General features: G+C 43.5%; 1 protein-coding gene across 1 annotated transcript in view; it reads right to left on the bottom strand.

The window, feature by feature from the left end:
• Positions 1-20570, bottom strand: part of PSTPIP2 (proline-serine-threonine phosphatase interacting protein 2) — a 201523-nt gene that overhangs the window by 87796 nt on the left and 93157 nt on the right. The window contains exon 5 of the mRNA XM_077463071.1: positions 3955-4061. Within this exon, the coding sequence (XP_077319197.1) occupies positions 3955-4061 (107 nt within the window). The remainder of the gene's footprint in view (positions 1-3954; positions 4062-20570) is intronic.

Genomic DNA, 20570 nt, shown 5'->3' with positions numbered 1-20570 from the left:
GAAACATTGATGCTGTTTCCGGGAATACGGACGTCAGTTTCCGGTAGTTTGGAACGCATGCTACCAACGAAGGTTTCATACGATCTGTTCCATGCTTAATGCTCGTTTAAACAAGAGATGGGTACTCACAAAACAGAGAGGGATTAAATAAATACATTTTTTGATGGTACTTCTCTATCAGTTCCCTTTTTTTACTTCTGGGTACGTGTCTATCTGGCTCAAACTCTTCATTGAGGAACCCTGGATCTGCTGACCTGGCTTTCCACACACCATCCTAAAGACATCCATACCAAGCCTTAACTGACCCTCCAGATTGAAAAGCTGGGGGGTCATGTGGATCTGGTGAGTGGGGACTCTTAAGGGGGTGTTGTACACCTGAAGTTTTTATTCATTCACTATGGATTGGAGCACCTTCAGTGATTTGTTTTGGACTTTGTGTTGGTTCATGTTAAATATTTTTTCACTTTCATTTAGTATGTTTGTGAGCGCTTTATTTATATGTCTTATGGTTTTCAAGTGATTAGCACTTTGTGTATAGCAGCTGCAATTGTTCTCACGTTACCGATTCTGCTTTTTATGTTACATCATCAGCGCGAGTTTGTATATTATATATATATATATATATATATATATATATATATATATATATATATATATATTTCAACTTTTATGCAAACTGCAGCAAGGAAAAATCACACATAGTTATCTTTGTTCATGAAGGGGAGTTGGGGGGGGCTGGGGAGCTGATTACCCCAAATAACCCTGTCAGTTTTGCACAGGGAGATATGATCTCATCAGTTGGATTTGAACATAGTCCTAAGAAAGGTTTGCAGGTTTAGAAGCTGGGTTAGCTAGCATTGTACCTAGTCTGAGTAAGGACAGAGACACTGTGAGTCAGTTGTACATGTGACTGACTAGCAATAAAAAAGGCTTGTTCAATATGGAGAACAGTGGTTGTATGATCGACACCAGTGATTCTCAACTAGGGTTCCTCCAGAGGTTGCTAGGGGGTTCCTTTAGCATTGGGCAATTTCTGCCTCTCAGATAAGTTCCCATTGACACCATTGATCTTTTTAGCTATCTGTAAGGAGGTAATTCTTCCCAATGACCACAAGTGTAAGGATCATTCTTCCCACTGACCATCACACTAATGTATCATGAGTAGATTTCTAGCAGGGGTTCCCCGAGACCAAAGAACTATTTTCCTCTGTGTTGAAAAGGTGAGAAAAGCTGATCTGCACATTTATTGGAGTGTTATGAGAAGGACATAATGTTCTGTTGCAAATGCCGCTTTATGCATTGACTGAACCAACTAGCACTAAACAGTGTCAGGGCTGGCTTAGCCCTTCCTTCTCAAGGCTGGCTGCTCAGCTGTCGGCTAATTGCCAGTTCTCATCCCTTTCCGCAGTCACCCAGCTGTTCCTGTTCCTACTTGTCTGACCTGCCTACTTAACCTCCTTAGCGGTAATCCCGAGTCTGGCTCGGGTTGGGAATTTCATTACAATAGCGGTAACCCCGAGCCAGACTCGGGCTTGCACCGCTCGATGCAGGGGAGGACACAGGTAACGTCACTTACCTTGTCCCCTGGATCCAGCGATGTCCGCCGCGCTGTGTGATCGAGCCGTCCTGCGCTCGATTCACAGTGCCGAATGCCGCCGAGCTCCGTTCCCTGCGACGTTACGGCGCACGGGAGCGGAGAACGGCGGCAAATTCAAAAATGTAAAAAGACACAAAAGACACACAGCACTGTAATCTTACAGATTACAGTGCTGTAGTAAAAAATACACACCCCCTTTGTCCCTAGTGGTCTGTGCAATGCCCTGCATGCACTTTTATATTATAAATACTGTTTTTTACTGCTTGTAATTTGGAGATTGTCCATAGCAACCAAAACATGTCCCTTTTTCATTTTTTTTTGGATTTGATTACATTATTGAATAATTTTTATTATTCTTTATTATATTATAAACTTTATCATACCCGGGATGTCCGCTAGACTCTGGTTTGAAGAGATTTCAGAGCGTTATTCCTAAGAATTACAGGACTACAAAATAAAAGCCAGATTTCCATGCAAAATAATTGTACCGCTTTCAGCACCTTATTCCAGACTGAATCATACCGCCAGGGAGGTTAAAGCTGTCCAGCTCACTTCATCTCTGCCTTCGCCTTGGTCACATCACAAGAAACCATCTCCTGTGGTTCTGTTTAACCACTTCCCGACCAGCGAACGCCGATGTACGTCGGCAGAATGGCACGGGCAGGCATATTGGCGTATAGGTATGTCCAATCTTAAATGCCGCCCTGCCATCGCGAGCGTGCCGCCGGCGGCGCTCACGCGTGCTGCTCGGGACCTCCGCGAGTCTGGTCGCGGGTCCCGCGGACTCGATCGTCTCACGGGGTGGCTGAACTGGGAGATGCCGTTGTAAAAAGCATCTCCCTGTTTTGCCTAGCAACAAGTGATGCTGATCTCTGCTCCATGTGATTTGTGCAGAGATCAGTGTTCACTAAAAGAAAGCCCAGCCCCCCACAGGTAGGAACACTTAACCTCTACACTGCCACCCACTGGTTAACCCCTTCACTGCCAGTGTCATTTACACAGGAATCACTGCATTTGTATAGCACTGATTGCTGTATAAATGACAATGATCCCAAAAATGTGTCAAAAATGTCCGATGTGTCTGCCATAATGTCGCAGTCACAATAAAAATCGCTGATCGCCGCCATTACTAGTAAAAAATAATAATAAAAAATTATTAATAAAAATGCTATAAAACTATCCCTATTTTGTAAACGCTATAACTTTTGCGCAAACCAATCAATAATCGCTTATTGCGATTTTTTTTTACCAAAAATATGTAGAAGAATACGTATCGGCCTAAACTGAGGGAAAAAAATGTTTTTTATATATATTTTTGGGGGATATTTATTATAACAAAAATTAAAAAATAATGCGTTTTTTTCAAAATTGTCGCTCTATTTTTGTTTATAGCGCAAAAAATAAAAACCGCAGGGGTGATCAAATACCACCAAAAGAAAGCTCTATTTGTGGGAAAAAAAGGACGTCAATTTTGTTTGGGAGCCACGTCGCACGACCGCGCAATTGTCAGTTAAAGCGACGCAGTGCCGAATCGCAAAAAGTGGTGTGGTCTTTGACCAGCAAAATGGTCCGGTCTGAAAGTGGTTAAATACCACCAAAAAAAAGCTCTATTTGAGGGAAAAAAAGGACGTCAATTTTGTTTGGGAGCCACGTCGCACGACCGCGCAATTGTCAGTTAAAGCGACGCAGTGCCAAATCCCAAAAAGTGGTCTGGTCTTTGGCCAGCAAAATGGTCCGGGGCTGAAGTGGTTAAAGATTGGCTTGCTGACATCCCTTCTGGCTCCTTACCCTGCTTGCTGTTGCTCCACTTGGATCCCTGACTTCTGGCCTGGCTGATTACTGAACTCTGAACTGGCCGACTACTTGATCTGGTTACTGGCTATGCTTTGACTACGCTTACTCTATTTACCTTTTTATTTTTTTGTTAATAAAAGTGTGATTTAATTGTACTTCTGTCTCGGTCTGGTTCATGGTTTCTGACAAACAGGAGCTGTGGACAGAGGCGGAAACTAAATTTGCATTAGTGAACAAGTTGTAGTGGCCAAAAACCACCACTAGAAGTAAGCATACTACAAAACAAGAATAACCTGAAGCAGTTCAATGCAAAGCATAAGAATTACAAGTTAGTGGGGCAGAACAGATGGGGCCCTTTAGCATCCATAGCACCCACAGGTGGTTGTTGAAGCTGGGGGACACCAGGACTGGTACTATTTCACTTACCACATTTATTGAGAACAGTGGTACTTAGTAATAAACTGATCAGTCGTCAGAAATAAAACTGTCTGTGTTGCGCAAACACTGTTTGCCCCCCCCCCCCCCCCCCCGGTGGATATCAAAAGTATTGCATTTTATCTTACCTTTTTACGTTCGGCTTTCTGTTTCTCTCGGAAATCCTCCATCCTCCTTGCTTCATCTCGCAAGGCCTGCGCCAGCTGAATATGACACTGGCCGACATTATCAATCTCTGAGCAAAATACAAAAAAAGTGGAATTAGATTAGAATCTGGGGCTTATACTTTTGGTCTATGACAAGTGTAGGTTCCTACATGCATTTCGAACCTCCATTCCATTTGATACCTCCAAAAAAGTCCTACCTAAGAGCCATCACCATAGAAGGCCTACAATTGGTTATACTGTATAAGCAAGAAAAGTTTCCACCATGCCTTTGACAAAGTCAGTTCTACTTGAACTCCAGGCTAAACAATTATTCTTTGAGCACACATCTATAAAATGAGTATTTTGTGTCTAATCTTGGTTTTATTTGTGTATTTCTTCCAGATCTGTGCATTAATCCAGCAAAAAACAACTGCCTGTGCAGGAGCTTCCTGTAATAATGACCAGTCACTGCTGTGCTCTCTCTCCTTGTGCAGGGTGACTGGTCTTGTTTCCGCCCCCTCCTGTAGTTTTCTGCAGGCAGCCTGTAGTGGGTGGGATTTGCTGGGCCCCTCCCATAGCTTTTTTAGATTGTAAGCTCTAACGAGCAGGGCCCTCTGATTCCTCTTGTACCAAATTGTAACTGTGATGTCTGCCCTCATGTTGTAAAGCGCTGTGCAAACTGTTGGCGCTATATAAAACCTGTATAATAATAATAATAAAAATAATAATAATAGCTCTGCTCTCTGCACAGGCTATGTACAGCACAGTGATGACCTTACTGCTTGGTACTACAAGGTAATATCTTGGTTTGCAGAGGCTTTTGGTGCACACAAAGTGGACTTACATTTCTTTGTGGCTATTGAGGAAAGTAAAGGTCTGTGGGGCAGTAAAACCCTGTAGTTAAGCAGTGGCCAGAGGTATACAGCAATGCTTTGCTAAATGGCTGCAGCAGGATATATAGCCCCTGTTGCTGCCCTACCGAATGCAACAAAATCAAGCAAAGTAACCCATCCATCCATGTCTCCATGCTTTATTTAGTTGACAAATCATTCTAAAACACTCCCCCTCCCCCCTAGCATTTCTAGCCGCAGCCATCTTGAGTAAAGGCAGATGATTCATTTAGCATTGTCTTCCTGGAATCCATCTGCCCTTAGCTCAGGCATGCAGACAGGCTGTATAACATTTCGGCCTAGGTCAGAAATCAGGAAGAAATGTAAAAAAAAAAAAAAATGATCAAAACAAGTACAGTAAATATAATACACCTTCCACATAATAGGAGCAGAAGGATTAAAAATAGTTAATGTTGATTGAGTGAAGTTCTACGTAAAGCAACACCTTCCTTTTTTTTTTAAATTATGTTCCCTCTTTATGTATTTTCGTTAACCGATTCCCGACCAGCGCACGCCGATATACGTCGGCAGAACGGCACTGGTGGGCAAAAGGGTGTACAGGTACATCCCCTTTAAGAAGCGGCGCTACGGCGGAGAAAGCTTGCCGGATTCTCCGTGACTGCGGGTCCCACGGACTCGCTGTCTGCCAGGTGCCCGCAATCGTGTCACAGAGAGGTAGAACAGGGAGATGCTTTTGTAAACAAGGAATTTCCCTGTTCTGCCTAGTGACAGGACAGAGATCACGGCTCTCTCATCGGGAGCAGTGATCTGTCATGTGTGCTGTAGCCCCTTCCCCCCCACAGTTAGAATCACTCCCTAGGACACACGTAACCCCTTCATCGTCACCTAGTGATTAACCCCTTCACTGCCAGTGTCATTTACACAGTAATCAGTGCATTTTTATAGCACGGATCGCTGTATGAATGACAAAGGTCCCAAAATAGTGTCAAAAATGTTTGATGTGTCCGCCATAATATCGCAGGCCTGATGAAAATCGCAGATCGCCGATGTTACGAATAAAAAATATAATAAAAATGCCGTAAAACTATCCTCTATTTTGTAGAGGTTATAACTTTTGCGCAAACCAATCAATATACGCTTATTGTGATTTTTTTTTTTACCAAAAATATGTAGAAGAATACATATTGGCCTAAACTGAGGAAAAAAATAGTTTTTATATATTTTTGAGGGATATTATAGCAAAAAATAAAAAAATGCGTTTATTTTCAAAATTGATGCTTTTTTTGTTTATAGCGCAAAAAAAATAAAAACCGCAGAGGTGATCAAATAACATTACTATTTGTGGGGGAAAAAGGACGTCAATTTTGTTTGGGTACAGCGTCGCACAACCGCACAATTGTCAGTTAAAGCTACAAAGTGGCAAAAGGTGCTCTGGTCAGGAAGGGGGCTGAAGTAGTTAAAGCAGGAGTCCGCCGGGACTCCGCGTTTTTTTTTTTTTTTTTTTAAAGCCAGCAGCTACAAATACTGCAGCTGCTGACTTTTAAAATAGTGACACTTACCTGTCCAGCGCGCCCGCGATGTCGGCATCCGAAGCCGATCTCCCGATCGTCTCTCGGGTGCTGCCGCCGCCATCTTGGGTATGGGAATCAGGAAGTGGAGCCTTGCGGCTTCATTTCCCGGTTCCCTACTGCACATGCGCGAGTCGCGCTGCGCAATAAGGATGGTCCCCGCTGCCTCTGGGATCTGTGTGTTTCCCAGCAGGTAGCGGGGGACTTTCGGAAAGGGGCGTAATCTACGCCCCTTTCCGCAGAGAGCTATCCCGGAAGTGGGTGCAGATACCTGTACTGTACAGGTACCTGCAACCCCCTCCCCCCTGAAAGGTGCCAATTGTGGCGCCGGAGTGGGGGAGGGTTCCGATGAGCGGAAGGTCCACTTTAGGGTGGACCTCCGCTTTAAAGAACAAATTTGCTTTTAGCGAAGTTGACCATAGAATGTTCCCCCTACACCCTTGAATAGCAGCAGCCACCAATTTAAATACTAACCTTTAGTTCCCACCCCTGAGTTTCTCAGTATGCAACAGACTTTGCAACAAAAAAAAAGTCCTAGTCATGTTCAGCTTCTGCTTGGCATGTGCCTGTAAGCAGGGGTTAGTACTCCTCTTAGCGAGACCCCCTCCCCTAAGACATTGGGTGGGACTAGCTTAGTCCCTTATAATTTAGAACTGGAAGAGAATGGGGCAGAGGTTGATAGGAAAAGGATACCATCAGTAAAATAATATGTACGTTTGAAGCCTCGGAAAGTGAATCCTCGAGGGTAGGCCTGGTACAAACCCATCGAAGAATCCACCCAAGAAGACCTACAGTGAGTGACCTGGATGGCTGATCAGCAATCCCACATTACAGTTCAACTTGGACTGTGCAATGTTACTGATGTCGAGAGTAAAGAGAGTAGGGTTGCCAACTGTTCCTCAGACCAAACCCGAACACTTTTGCGGCAAGATTTATTTATTTTTTGTGTGGGAATGTTGCAGACTTTGATGTAAAGGGGAATTCTGATGCAAGTGGGTTTCTGCTCACCAAAGCCCCCAATTACAGAGTTTCCAGAACTCCACCTTAAATCAGGGTTCCCAAAGCCTCCCCTTACTTTAGAGCAGTGATGGCGAACCTTGGCACTCCAGATGTTTTGGAACTACATTTCCCATGATGCTCAACTACACTACAGAGTGCATGAGCATCATGGGTAATGTAGTTCCAAAACATCTGGAGTGCCAAGGTTCGCCATCACTGCTGAGCACCCCTTACACCTAATGCCGTGTACACACGACTGGACTTTCCGGCAGAAAAGGACGGAATCATTTTATCGGATATTCCGATCGTGTGTGGGCTTCATCTGACATTATTCTTCAAAAAGTCTGATGGGCCTCGAAATAGAACATGTTTTAAATCTTTCCAACGGAATCAATTCCTATCGGGAAAACCGTTCATCTGTATGCTATTCCGACAGGCCAAAAACGATGCAAAGGGCAGCTATTGGCTACTGGCTATTGAACTTCCTTTTTCTAGTCCCGTCGTACGTGTTGTACGTCATCGTGTTCTAACCGAACCGGACTTTGGCGTGATCGTGTGTAGGCAAGTCTGTTTCAGCGAAACTCCGTCAGAAAGACCGTCAGAGTTTATTCTGACGGAAAAAACGGTCGTGTGTACGCGGCATGAGTCTCCCTTACTTTAGTGTACTCACTTGCTTGGAGGCAGGAGTGAGAAGGGAGAGAATGGGGAGACTTCAGGCACAGACATTGGATGGTGAGCTTACTCACCTGAGGATGGGGGCTCAGGTATCAGCTCCTTTTATCCACAATGTATCTGCCGGCTGCTGGCTTCAAATTTTCTGTGCACACAGCACTTTTCTTAGGCACAGCATGCCAGGGATTGCGCAGTGTGAGAATAAGCATCACACCCTTGGCTTAGACAACTGCAGCCAGCCCTCTGGACGGTAGGCAACCCTGGTGATTAGGGCGTGCCTAGGTACACACAGCCCATGCACACTCGGCAGGTGTGGCACGCAGTTACTTGGGGAGCCACAGTCTGGTCTGAATAATCTGTCCAAAAACAATGGAAATTCACCATACAAAAAAAGATTTACATATCTTGGACTCAAAGGGGACCCAAGGTGAGTCTTACGTGGCTAAGGAACCAATACACACAGGGTTCACCCAACATTTCCACGATTCAAAATCTGGACAGTCCAGATGAATCCTGGATGGGTGGGAACCCTAAAAGAGGCAGAGACAAACCTGGGTTTTGGCAAAGGACTATGCATTCTGTCCCTGTTGAAGTAAAACATTAACCACTTCAAGACTGCAATAGTTACTTTTTCCGTATATATACGTTGCAGCTTTGAAGTGGTTTGTCAGGGTTATGGTTGAAGCCATTACTCCAGTATTTATTTTTGGTCGGTGGCTGGCTTCCTCATGAAAACGGTCCGAGTAGCTCACGAGCCCCTGGAACGCTTTCAGGAGCAGCGGGGGGAACGCCCAAGAAACGATCCGATGGTGCGGCTGGTTGGTCATAGAGGCTACCAGAGACCAGATCCTCTTTGATCGCCTCTATGGCCTTGAAGGACCAGAGTGACATCATGATGTCAGTTCGGCGTCCAGGGTAGAATTGGGTCTGAGTGGAAGTTAACAATTTTTTATTATTTTTTTTTTTAAAGAAAAAGAGAATTTTTTTTTTCTTTTTTTATAAGTAAAAGAGAGATAGATTTGGGGTCTTTTTGACTCCAGATTTCTCCATAAAGAGGACCTATCATCCTTATTTATATTTCAAGTGATGTTTACATTCCTTGTAATAGGAATACAAGTGAAAAAAAAAATATTTAAACGAGACATATGCACGCATTTGTAAACAGTGTTCGCACCACACAGGTGAGGTATTGCCGCGAACGTTAGAGCGAGAGCAATAATTCTAGTGCTAGACCTCCTCTGTAACTCTGAACAGGTAACCTGTAAAAATGTTTAAAGCGTTGCCTATGTTGAAGTTTAAGTACCTTAGTTTGTCGCCATTCCATGAGCGTATGCAATTTTAAGCCCTGATTCACATCATCTTTCACATTTTACAATGTAAATTGGGCAATATATTGTGTTTAATTTTTTTTTCATTTATTAACCACTTCAGCCCTGGAAGATTTGGCTGCAGAATGACCGAGCCATTTTTTGCGATTCGGCACTGCGTCGCTTTAACTGACAATTGCGACATTGCAGCCAAACAAAACATCCTTTTTTTCCCCACAAATAGAACTCTCTTTTGGAGGTATTTAATTGCCTTGGCGGTTTTAATTTCTTGCTCTATAAACAGTGCGACAATTTTGAAAAAAACATAATTTGCCTTTTTTTTTTAAAGGCAATTTTTTTTACATTAAAAGACGATATGTATTCTTCTACATATTTTTGGTAAAAAAATAAAAATAAAAAATAAAAAATCGCAATAAGCGTATATTGATTGGTTTGAGCAAAAGTTATAGCGTCTACAAAATAAGGGATAGAGTTATAGCATTTTTATTTATTTATTTTTTACTAGTAATGGTGGCGATCTGCGATTTTTATCATGACTGCCACATTATGGTGGACACATCGGACAATTTAGACACATTTATGGAACCATTGGCATTTATACAGCAATCGGTGCTATAAAAATGCATTGCTTACTGTATAAATGTCACTGGCAGGGAAGGGGTTAACACTAGGGGCGATCAAGGGGTTAACTGTGTTCCCTGGGAGGCGATTCTCACTGAAGGGGGAGGGGACTGACTAGAGGAAGTGACAGATTGTGGTTCCTAGCTAATAGGAACACACGATCTGTGAGTCAGAACAGAACAGGGAAGTGTATGTTTACACACACTCATCCCTGTTCTGTGTCTCCTGCTCATGATCGCTCGTGGCCAGGGGTCATCGCAACCTTTGGCCACGAGCACCGGCACCCCCGTTATGCAGCGGGCATGCGCCTGCTATCCCAATCCCACGAGCAGATGTATAGCTACGACGGTTCGCGGGATCGTTCCAACCTGCCGGTCAGCAAGCAGCCATCACCATTTTATTACTTAAAGTGGAAGTAAACTCCCCTATTGTTTTCAGCCAAGGAAGCTGCCATCTTTGCCTCTGTTTAATCTTCAACTGCTATGGTGCTGCACATGTGATTCGTTATGACAGCAGTCATTGGATGGTTTGATAGTTTGGCTGAGAGCACAGCCAATGTGCAGTTAGCATTCCCGGCATGCCTTTTTTTTTTTTTAACTGTTTAAATCCATGGGTTTACTTCCACTTTAAGAGTCTCTGCTAAAAATAAAAAAAATATATAATGTATGGGGGTTAGAAGTCATTTTCTAGCCAAAAATACTGAATTAAACTTGTAAACAAAGTGCCAGAGAAAGCCTGGTCTGCTGAATGGGTGGACATTCCTTTATTTCTGGAGGTGGGTCCAAGAGATTGTGAATATTCAAGATGGCGGAGTTCCTCTATGTCAGCCCCAGGAGGATTTACCCCCTTAATGACCAGGCCATTTTTGGTATATGGCACTGTGTTACTTTAACTGACAATTGCACGGCCATGAGACACCGTACCCAAAAAAAAAAAAAAATTTGATGTACTTTTTTTTCCTCACAAATAGAGCTTTCTTTTGGTGGTATTTGATCACCTCTGCAAATGTTATGTTTTGCGCTATAAAACAAAATAAGGCCCCTTTCACACTAACGTCCCGTTCAGGCCCGCCTGTCAGTTTTTCAGGCGGACCTGAACGGGTGCTCCATAGAGCTCTATGGAGCGTCGGATGTCAGCGGTGACATGTCCGCTGACATCCGACCCGCTCCGATCCGAAAAAGTGTGACGGAGGAAAAAGCTATTTTTCCATCCGCCTGCGGATCGGATCGGGTGACGACGGGCACTGCGGTCCGTCGTCATCCGATCTCCCATAGGGGAGAGCGGCGCTGTGACAGGTCCGTCCCTGCACAGTGTGCGGAGACAGACCTGTCATCTCCCTGCTCAGCGGGGATCGGCGGAGTGATCCCCGCTGAGCAAACGGACATCCACGGGGCGGATCAGAACTGATCCGCCCCGTGTGAAAGGACCCTTAGACTTTTGAAAAAATATATATTTATTTTTTACTTTCTGCTATAATACATATCCAAAAAACAAACAAACAAACAAACAAAAAAATAAATGTCTTCATCAATTTAGGCCAATATGTATTTTGCTACATATTTTTGGTAAAAAATATCCCAATAAGTGTATATTGATTGGTTTGCATAAAAGTTATAATGCCTACAAACTACGGGATAGATTTATGGACTTTCAATTTTTGTAATGGTTTTTACTAGTAATGGCGGTGATCAGCGATTTTTAGCGGGACTGCGACTTTGTGCCGGACAAATCTGACCCTTAGTGACACTTTTTGGGTATCGGTGACGCCAATACAGTGATCAGTGCTAAAAAAAATGTAAAAATGAACAGATTACTGTATAAATGACACTGGCAGGGAAGGGGTTAACACCAGGGGCGATCACAGGGTTGAATGTAATCCCTGTTTGTCCCCTCTTACTGTGTGGGGAAGTGCTGACAGGAACAACACAGAGGTCGCTGTTCCTGATCACTAGGAACAGCAGATCTTCACGTTCTCCCCTGTCACAACAGGGGATCCTCCTTGTTTACATAGGCAGATCCCCGTCCTGCCTCTCGGCAGAGCGATAGCAGATGGCTGCCGGAAATCGTGTCCACCGGGCACGCACACGGCTCCTCCATGAAGCGGGCGCTTGCGCCCACAGTATCTATTGCAGGAAACAACATACTGATACGTTGTTTCGTGCAAGAGCCGTCCTGCCTATATGCGGTGGGCGGTCTTTAAATGGTTAAAGTGATTGTAAGGGTTCGTTTTTTTTTTTGTTTTTTTTATAATAATTTTTTAATAAAACAAACATATCACACTGTGCAGCTCTTTTTGCACAGAGTGGCCCCAGACCTCGTCTTCTGTGGTCCCCCAATGGCTCTCGCGGCTCCTCCCCACATCAGATAACCCCCTGGTAGAAGCGCTCTCCCAGGAGGTTACCTTGCAGCTGATTTGATTGACAGCAGCAGGAGCCAATGGCTGTGCAGCTATCAATCTATCCTATCAGGAGCCGAGAAACCCCTGCAGAGACAGCGCGTCCCCACCGGGTCAAGTTCCAGGGCTCAGGTAAGTAAAACGGGGGGGGGCTGGGGGGTGGTCACTGCCAGGTGTTTTTTCACCTTAGCATGCATTAAGGTTAAAAAACATGAAGGTTTACAACTCCTTTAAAGAGTGAAATGAAAGGTGCCCCTAGGGAAGCATGGTCCTTGCTGGTGGTGAATCAAGGCCCTGATTACATGCCCAACTCAGTCCATTTGTGCCTATGGCTGGATTGACACTGGATGTCTGGAGGCTGCCATGAAGGTATAGGAATGAATTGGCTGAAGGCAGCCAGGACTTCTTACAATGATTTTGGCAGGGCTACACAGAACTTAAGAGCAGAGTTGAAGATAAGTATATCGGTCCACAACTACCACTGGAGGGGGTGGGGCGAACTGTAAGTTGATTTGTCCTTTAAAACTTTTCAAGGCATAGGAAATGTAGAAGTATTTTTTTCTTATTGGCATGAGCATGTCAACGAAACCTATTTAAGTAAATACTCTATATCAAAAGATAAAAAAGACAAAGGACTTCTCTTTTCTTTGCACCTAATGGATGTACAGAACTCGTATCAAACAGTGCAAACACTCAGCTTCTCTAATCTGGTTAACGCCATTCTCTGGCTATAAAAGACGAAGGACAACGGCGAGTCTGCTAGTTCTAGAAAATGTCTATATATAAAAGTCACGCTATTGTACAAGAACCACTTCCTCTGCGGGGTACTCAGAGAAATCCTAGAATAGATCCTGCTAACATTATGAATGCATTTTCTAAGGGAAGGTTACTGGGTCCTTGTAGCACTGAGGAGCTGGGTCAAACTCCCAGAAGGGACATCATTTTAAATATGTTGGCGACATGATATAAATATTAAAAAAGATGAGGTCTTTTTTTTTTGTATATTTGCACTGCTTAGAAAGAGCATGGTAGAAACCTCAATTCAAAAACAAAATTTGATCCATCATGCTTTGGACTGACCTATTTTTGTAGCTTTTCCTATTACAGATTGAGAGTGCAACACGATGCATTGGGCTATTCTGGCTCTATGTGCATTTTTTGTGGTACATTAAAGCTGGTCATATCCCAAGTTAACCTCCCTGGCGGTATGATTATTTCGGATTTTAGGTACTAAAAGCGGTACAATTATTTTGCATGAAAATTTGGCGATTTATATTGTAGTCCTGCAATTCTAAGGCCGCGTACACACGGGCGGACTGTTCGCCCAACTTTGTCCGATGAACAGTGTTTCAGCGGACAGTCCGCTCGTGTGTGGGCTTCAGCGGACAGTTTCAGCGGACAGTCTGGCGAACAAAGTTTTTCGGAATTCCCGTAAGACAGTCCGCTGAAACTTGGTTTGAGCGGACAGTCCGCTCGTGTGTAGGCTTGTTCGACAAACTAAGTCTCGCGCATGCTCAGAAAGAATTTACACGGCGAAGGTTGCATTGCAGTGTATAGGACGTCGGCTCCATGATAGATCCGGCGGAGGACGAGCCGCTCCTACAGCGGGGGGACATCGCTGGTTCCAGGGGAGAAGGTAAGTAAACCTCCTCCTGGATTCAGCGATGCAGTCCCGAGTCTGGCTCGGGGTTACCGCTTTTGGTACAAAACTTCCATCCAGAGCCAGACTTGGGAATACCGCCAGGGGGGTTAAGGTGTATTGCGTTAAGACAGCCAATTGAAATGAATAGGCTGTCAGCGCATCCATTTAAATGAAGGGGTTCTTCCAATATACCCATTCAACTGAATGGGCTTCCAATGCACTTATTGAAATTAATGTGCTTCCAGTGCACCCACTGAAATGAATGGGCTGCCAACACACCCATCGAAAGAATAGTCTTATAATGCACCCATTGAAAAAAAAGGGGCTGCCAGTGCATCCATTTAAATGAATGGGCTGCTAATGCACCCATTCAAATTAATGGCCTGCCAACACGCCCATGGAATGAAAGGTCTGACAATGCACCCATTGAATAAAAATGGGCTGCCAATGCATCTGCTAAAATGAATGGGCTGCCCTGCGCCTTGTTGACATCTCACCAAAAAGTTACTCTTATTGGCAGGATACTCTACTGTGACCTTGAATACTACCCTGGACAGATATCCCTGAAAAAGAATAGCCCCATCGCCTGATGCGAAACAATTTTCTCATTCCTTGCAATTTCATGATCTGGTGGACCTTTGGAGGGAATTTCATCCATTGGGTAAAGATTACACTCATTACTCCCACCCTCATCATTCTCACTCGTGAATTGACCACATGTTTATGCTACGTAAACATCTTTCCCGGGTATGCTCCCCTTGATTGGATCATGAACCTGTTTTAGTTGTTTGCCATTCTCCATTATGTAAGCCTCAATTTTCCTCTCGGGTTATGAATGTTTCACTTTTGTCTCTTAAAGACATTTAGGCTGGATTCACACCTATGCATTTTTATTGTTTTTTTTGCATTTTGCAGATTTGCTCTACGGAACTCGTTCCATAGGAAACAATGTTAAATGGGCTGTAGTGCAAATCTGCAAAATGCACGAAGCACTAAAACTGCATAGGTGTGAATCCAGCCTCAGGCAGACCTGTTAAGAACTTATGCAGAATATTTTAGCTTTAATGCTGAATCTGTTCCTCTCCCATGACTCTTTGGGAGGCATACAGTGCTCTGGGGCCACATTATTCAAATAGCTACGGTATGAAACGCAAACGAGAATGTCAAAAGCTCCAATGTACCTTAGAATCTCGTTTAGAGTCTGTCTCTGCTACCTTTAAACAAACTCCAACTCCCGCTAACCGCAGATTATTGGATCAGGACCGAACAGAATTGGACCTATGTCTTACTGATAACGCTTAATGCAGGTCCCGCCAGAAATGGTACGCCAAAGAGAATAAACCTAATGCGATACTGGCTAATAGGCTGCACACCTTTACCCCTAAGTTCACACCCTTCACTTTATGTACCCGCCATAACATCCTCACAAGCAGCCCAACTAAGATTTTAGACCAATTCCGCCATAGACTTACCACGTTATATTTGGCCCACAACCAAGCAAATAGTCAGGACATAGTAACTTTCTTATAACGCCTTACCCTGACCACATTATCCATGGTACATATGGCCCTTATGGATCATGATATTCAAATATCAGGAGGTAAAAAAAAAAAAAAAATTGAAAGTTGGTAAAAAGCCAGACCCTGATGGCTTTACAGTACTTTATTACAGAAAATTGGCGGACGTTTTAGCTCTCCATTTTACAGCTACGTATAACTCGGTCAAAATGGTCGTCAGCATTTTTTGCCTAACCTCTTTACTGCTAATATAGTTACCAAAACCTGATTGTTACCACTCTTCATGGGCCAACTTTAGACCTATCTCGCTCATCAATATAGATATGAAAATCCTCACTAAGATCTTGGTTAACCGCCTAAATTCGTTCTTTCCTCTCTTAATCAAAAAAGACCCGGTGGTTGGGTTCGTTCCTCAATGTTAGGCCGGTGATGCCAGCAGATGAATTCTACAGCTGCAACACATCGCTCCTTGGAAATTGTTCTTTTTTTAACTTGATATGAACAAAGCCTTCGACATTTCGATACTTGATGTCTGTGCTCTGTCATTATGGTTTTGGTGCCACATTCCTACATTGGTTAACGTTGTTGTATGAATCCCCCAGGCTAAAATGAAATACTTCGGGTTTGAATCCTCCATTTTTTTCTATCAGGAGGGGCCCCCGTCAAGGATGCCCACTCTCACAGCTCATAAGAGGCGTAAGTGTTGCGGAATCCGCTCATAAGTTTTCTTTATTCGTGGACAATATGTTGATGTCCCTCTTTGCCTAACCTATTATCTCTCCTTGGCGCCTTTGCGTCCCTTTCAGGTTTATATGTCAACCCAACTAAGTCCAAAGCCATGTCGGTTAACCTCTCATCCTCTGAATTGGCCACCCTGAGAGATGCTTTCCTGTTCCAATGGCTTCCTTCTTTGCCCTATTTTGGCATCCGGCTCACTCCCGGTTATGATGGATTATATCAGGTCAACTTTCCACCTCTTTTCAAAAAATGAACCGACGTGCTCTCCTCTTGGTCGTGCTACCAGTGCACCCACTGAAATGAATGGGCTGCCAACACACCGATTGAAATTAATGGGTTGTCAACATACCCACTGAATGAATGGTCTAACAATGCATCCATTAAAAAATGTGGGCTGCCAACGCATCCACTAAAATGAATGGACTTCCAAAACACCCAATGAAATTAATGGGCTGCCAACACTCCCATCGAAAATTATTGGTCTGACAAAACACCCATTGAAAAAATGCGGGCTGGCAGTGCATCTATTGAAATTAATGGGCTTCCAACACACCTATTGAAATGAATGTGCTTCCAGACGCACCCACTGAAATGAAAGGGCTGCCAACACACACATTGAATGAATGGTCTGCCAACACACCCATTGAAAAAAGTGGGCTGCCAATGCACCCACTGAAATGAATGGGCTGTCAACACACACTTTGAAATTAATAGTCTGCTAACACTCCCATTGAAATGCATAGTCTGACAATGCACCCATTGAAAAAAGTGGGCTGCCAGTGCAGCCATTGAAATTAATGGGCTGCCAATGCACCCATTGAATGGTCTGACAAAGCACCACCTATACAGGGCATAAACATAAATACAGAGCACATGATCAACACTGGAGTTGTCACATTTGGCTCAGAAAACCCTGTCTTGTTTATTTTGTAGTGAACAAAGTAAACTAACATTCTGTAAATCGCAATCTAGATTATTCTTTCACTTTCACAGAATATGTACTGTTCTGCAAAATGGCCTTCACTGAAAGATAAGACCTTATTTGCACAAAAAGAGTACAAAGATCAAGATTATGCCCAACGTAGTTCCCGTTTTAGGTTATATTGTTATCTTCGAGATTTTTTATTACATAGGTCTGTATGAGGTGCATTGGTACCATGTATCAAAAACATTTACAAAGCTCTTTTTTTAGAGTTCTTGCAACAATCCTCAGTTGAATGGCCATACATTTTAAATATGCACTCTAGGAATACAATGTTTTAAGATTATATATACGCGTGCATCTCATAAACTTAGAATATCATCAAAAAGTTAATTTATTTCAATTATTTAATTCAAAAAGTGAAATCCATACATTTTATATAGATGCATTACACAGAGTGATATATTTTAAGCATGTCTTTCTTTTAATTTTGATGATTATGGCTTACTGAATTTTGGGTTTTCACTATCTGTATCTCAGAAAATTTCAATATTACATAAGACCAATAAAAAAAAATGTTTAATACAGAAATGTTGGCTTACTGAAGAGTATGTCCATGTACAGTATAGTATGCACTCAATACTTGGTCGGGGCTCCTTTTGCATGATATACTGCATCACTACGGCGTGGCATGGAGGGGATCAGCCTGTGGAACTGCTGAGGTGTTATGGAAGCCCAGGTTGCTTTGAGAGTGGCCTTCAGCTCATCTGCATTGTTGGGTCTGATATCTCTCATCCTCCTCTTGACAATACCCCACAGATTCTCTATGGGGTTTAGGTCAGGTGAGTTTGCTGGCCAATCAAGCACCTTGATACCATGATCATTAAACCGGGTATTGGTATTTTAGGCAGTGTGGGCAGGTGCCAAGTCCTGCTGGAAAATGAAATCAGCAGCTCCATAAAGCCGGTCAGCAAAGGGAATCATGAAGTGCTCTAGAATTTCCTGCTAGAGGGCTGCGCTGACTTTGGACTGAATAAAACACAGTGGACCAACACCAGCAGATGACATGTGCTGGACCTACCACCTGCCCACACTGGCAAAAGTACCTGGTTTAATAATCATGGTATCACTGTGCTCGATTGGGCAGCAAGCTAGCCTGACCTAAACCCCATAGAGAATCTGTGGTGTATAGTCAAGAGGAAGATGAGAGACACCAGACCCAACAATGCAGATGAGCTAAAGGGTGCTATCAAAGTAACCTGGGCTTCTATGCCACCTCAGCAGTGCCACAGGCTGATCGCCTCCATGCCACGCCGCATTGATGCAATAATTCATACAAAAAGGAGCCACGACCAAGTATTGAGTTCATAATATACTGTACATGGACATACTTTTCAGTAAGTCCATTTCTGTATTAGAAATCTTTTTTTTTATTGGTCTTCTGTAATATTCAAATTTTCTGAGATACAGAATTTTTTGGTTTTCACTAAATAAATATTGAAAAGGTTAAATTGTAAAAATAATTAAAAAAAAACCACACTGACACCAGTTGGCAGAGAAGGGTAGAAGACACAGAGTGGGTTGTAAGGTGGATGAGTTTGGCAGCAGCGTTCATGAAGGACTGAATGGGGATAGACTATTTTTTAGGTAAGCCAATGAGGAGGGAGTTGCAGTAGTCAAGGCGAGAGATGACCAGGGAGTGGATTAGAAGCTTTGTGTTGACATTGGTTAGAAAGGGGCGTATTTTGGAGATGTTGCGGAGGTTGAGGCGGCAAGCTTTAGACAGTGATTGATTGTGGGGCTAATAGGATAGTTCAGGATTACACCAAGGACCTTGGCATGGAGGGGGCGGGTTGATAGTTGAGATGTTGATTTTCACAGAGAAATCAGGGGAAGTGGTACTAGGGTTGAAGAAATATCATGAGCTCGGTTTTGCACAGGTTAAGTTTGAGGAAGTGATGTGACATCCAGGCCAATATGTCTGTCAGTAAGATGGTGATGCGTGAGGAGACAGATGGAGTGAGGTTAGGTCAAGGGTTAGTTAAAGCTGTATGAAACCCAACATCAAAAATGTAATATTTTGCAGCTTACCAATCATTAGATGTGGTGGGTGCATTCGTTTTCTTTTTTTAAGCTTTTCCCTCTCTGCTTTACCCAGGAGATCTGGCCAGCAACACACCTCCTGTATTAGAGTGTCCCCACTCTGGATAAAGGAGCACAGGGGGCATCTTTGACAGCAACATTGTCAGTCTGGGTGGAGGGGAGTGTTGGCCCTTGTACACACGGTCGGACATTCCGACGGAAAATGTTCGATCGGACCGTGTTGTCGGATAATCCGACTGTGTGTGGGCTCCATCGGACTGTTTCTGTCAGAATATCCGACAAAGTTTTTGAGCTGGGCTATAAAACTTTCCGACAACATGATCCGATCGGACTTTGTCCGATTGTGTGTAGAGAATTCCGATCGGACAAAGTGCCACGCATGCTCAGATCAAATTCCTAGACCAAAGCTATTGGCTACTAGCCTGAACGTAGTCCCATTGTAATGAAATAACGTCATCACGTTACGTACGATCGGATTTTCCGACAACTTTGTCCGACCATGTGTATGCAACACAAGTTTCGGACAAAATCCGACGGATGTTGTTGTCGGAATGTCCGACCGTGTGTACAAGGGCTTAGATGTTCTAGCAGATTTCAATACACTATGTGAGGGGTTAGCTCGGCAGCGGGTGTGTGTGACCCCCTGGATGGGTTCACAACACAAAATCAGGCACAGCAGACAGCGTTGTAGGTGCAAAAAACAAAAGATGCGGTTTATTTATGCTACATGCAGTGATACATATAACAGCCAAACAAAAATAAAACATGAAAATAAATCCTGGTCAGCTTGACCTCTAACTACACACTTACATTCCCTGTCTAACAACTGAGTGCAGCCTTGTGCTGCACCAGTCCCTGTTTTTGTTGTAGAGGTTTGCCACACAGGCGTTAACTCACCGCACAGAACAGATATCACACTCCCCAGTCTATACAACACAAAACTGGTTCCAGGATGGAGCATCTCCCTAAGCATGCTGGGGTTTTTTGTAGAGGTCTTAATGAGCCCACTTACTTCAGCTGGGCTCATTAACTCTTCCCCTCTAATTGTACAAGTCTGCATAAAGCCTGAATCTAGGACACACATATTTCCCATCCTGGATACAACCAGGTGATTTTACCTGCGTGTTGCCACAACTAATAAATTGAAGCCAAACTCCAGCTCACACTTTATAATCAGTAACTGCAACCTTTTTGCCATTTGGGATAAAGGTTTTACATAAATTAAAGCTGATGATTTTAAGC

This window comes from Lithobates pipiens, unplaced genomic scaffold (genome assembly GCF_037356315.1).
Source record: "Lithobates pipiens isolate NorthernLeopardFrog02 unplaced genomic scaffold, aLitPip1_a1.2 Scaffold_3, whole genome shotgun sequence".
In the NCBI taxonomy this organism is placed as follows: domain Eukaryota; kingdom Metazoa; phylum Chordata; class Amphibia; order Anura; family Ranidae; genus Lithobates; species Lithobates pipiens.
This window is presented reverse-complemented; position numbering and strand designations above follow the sequence as displayed.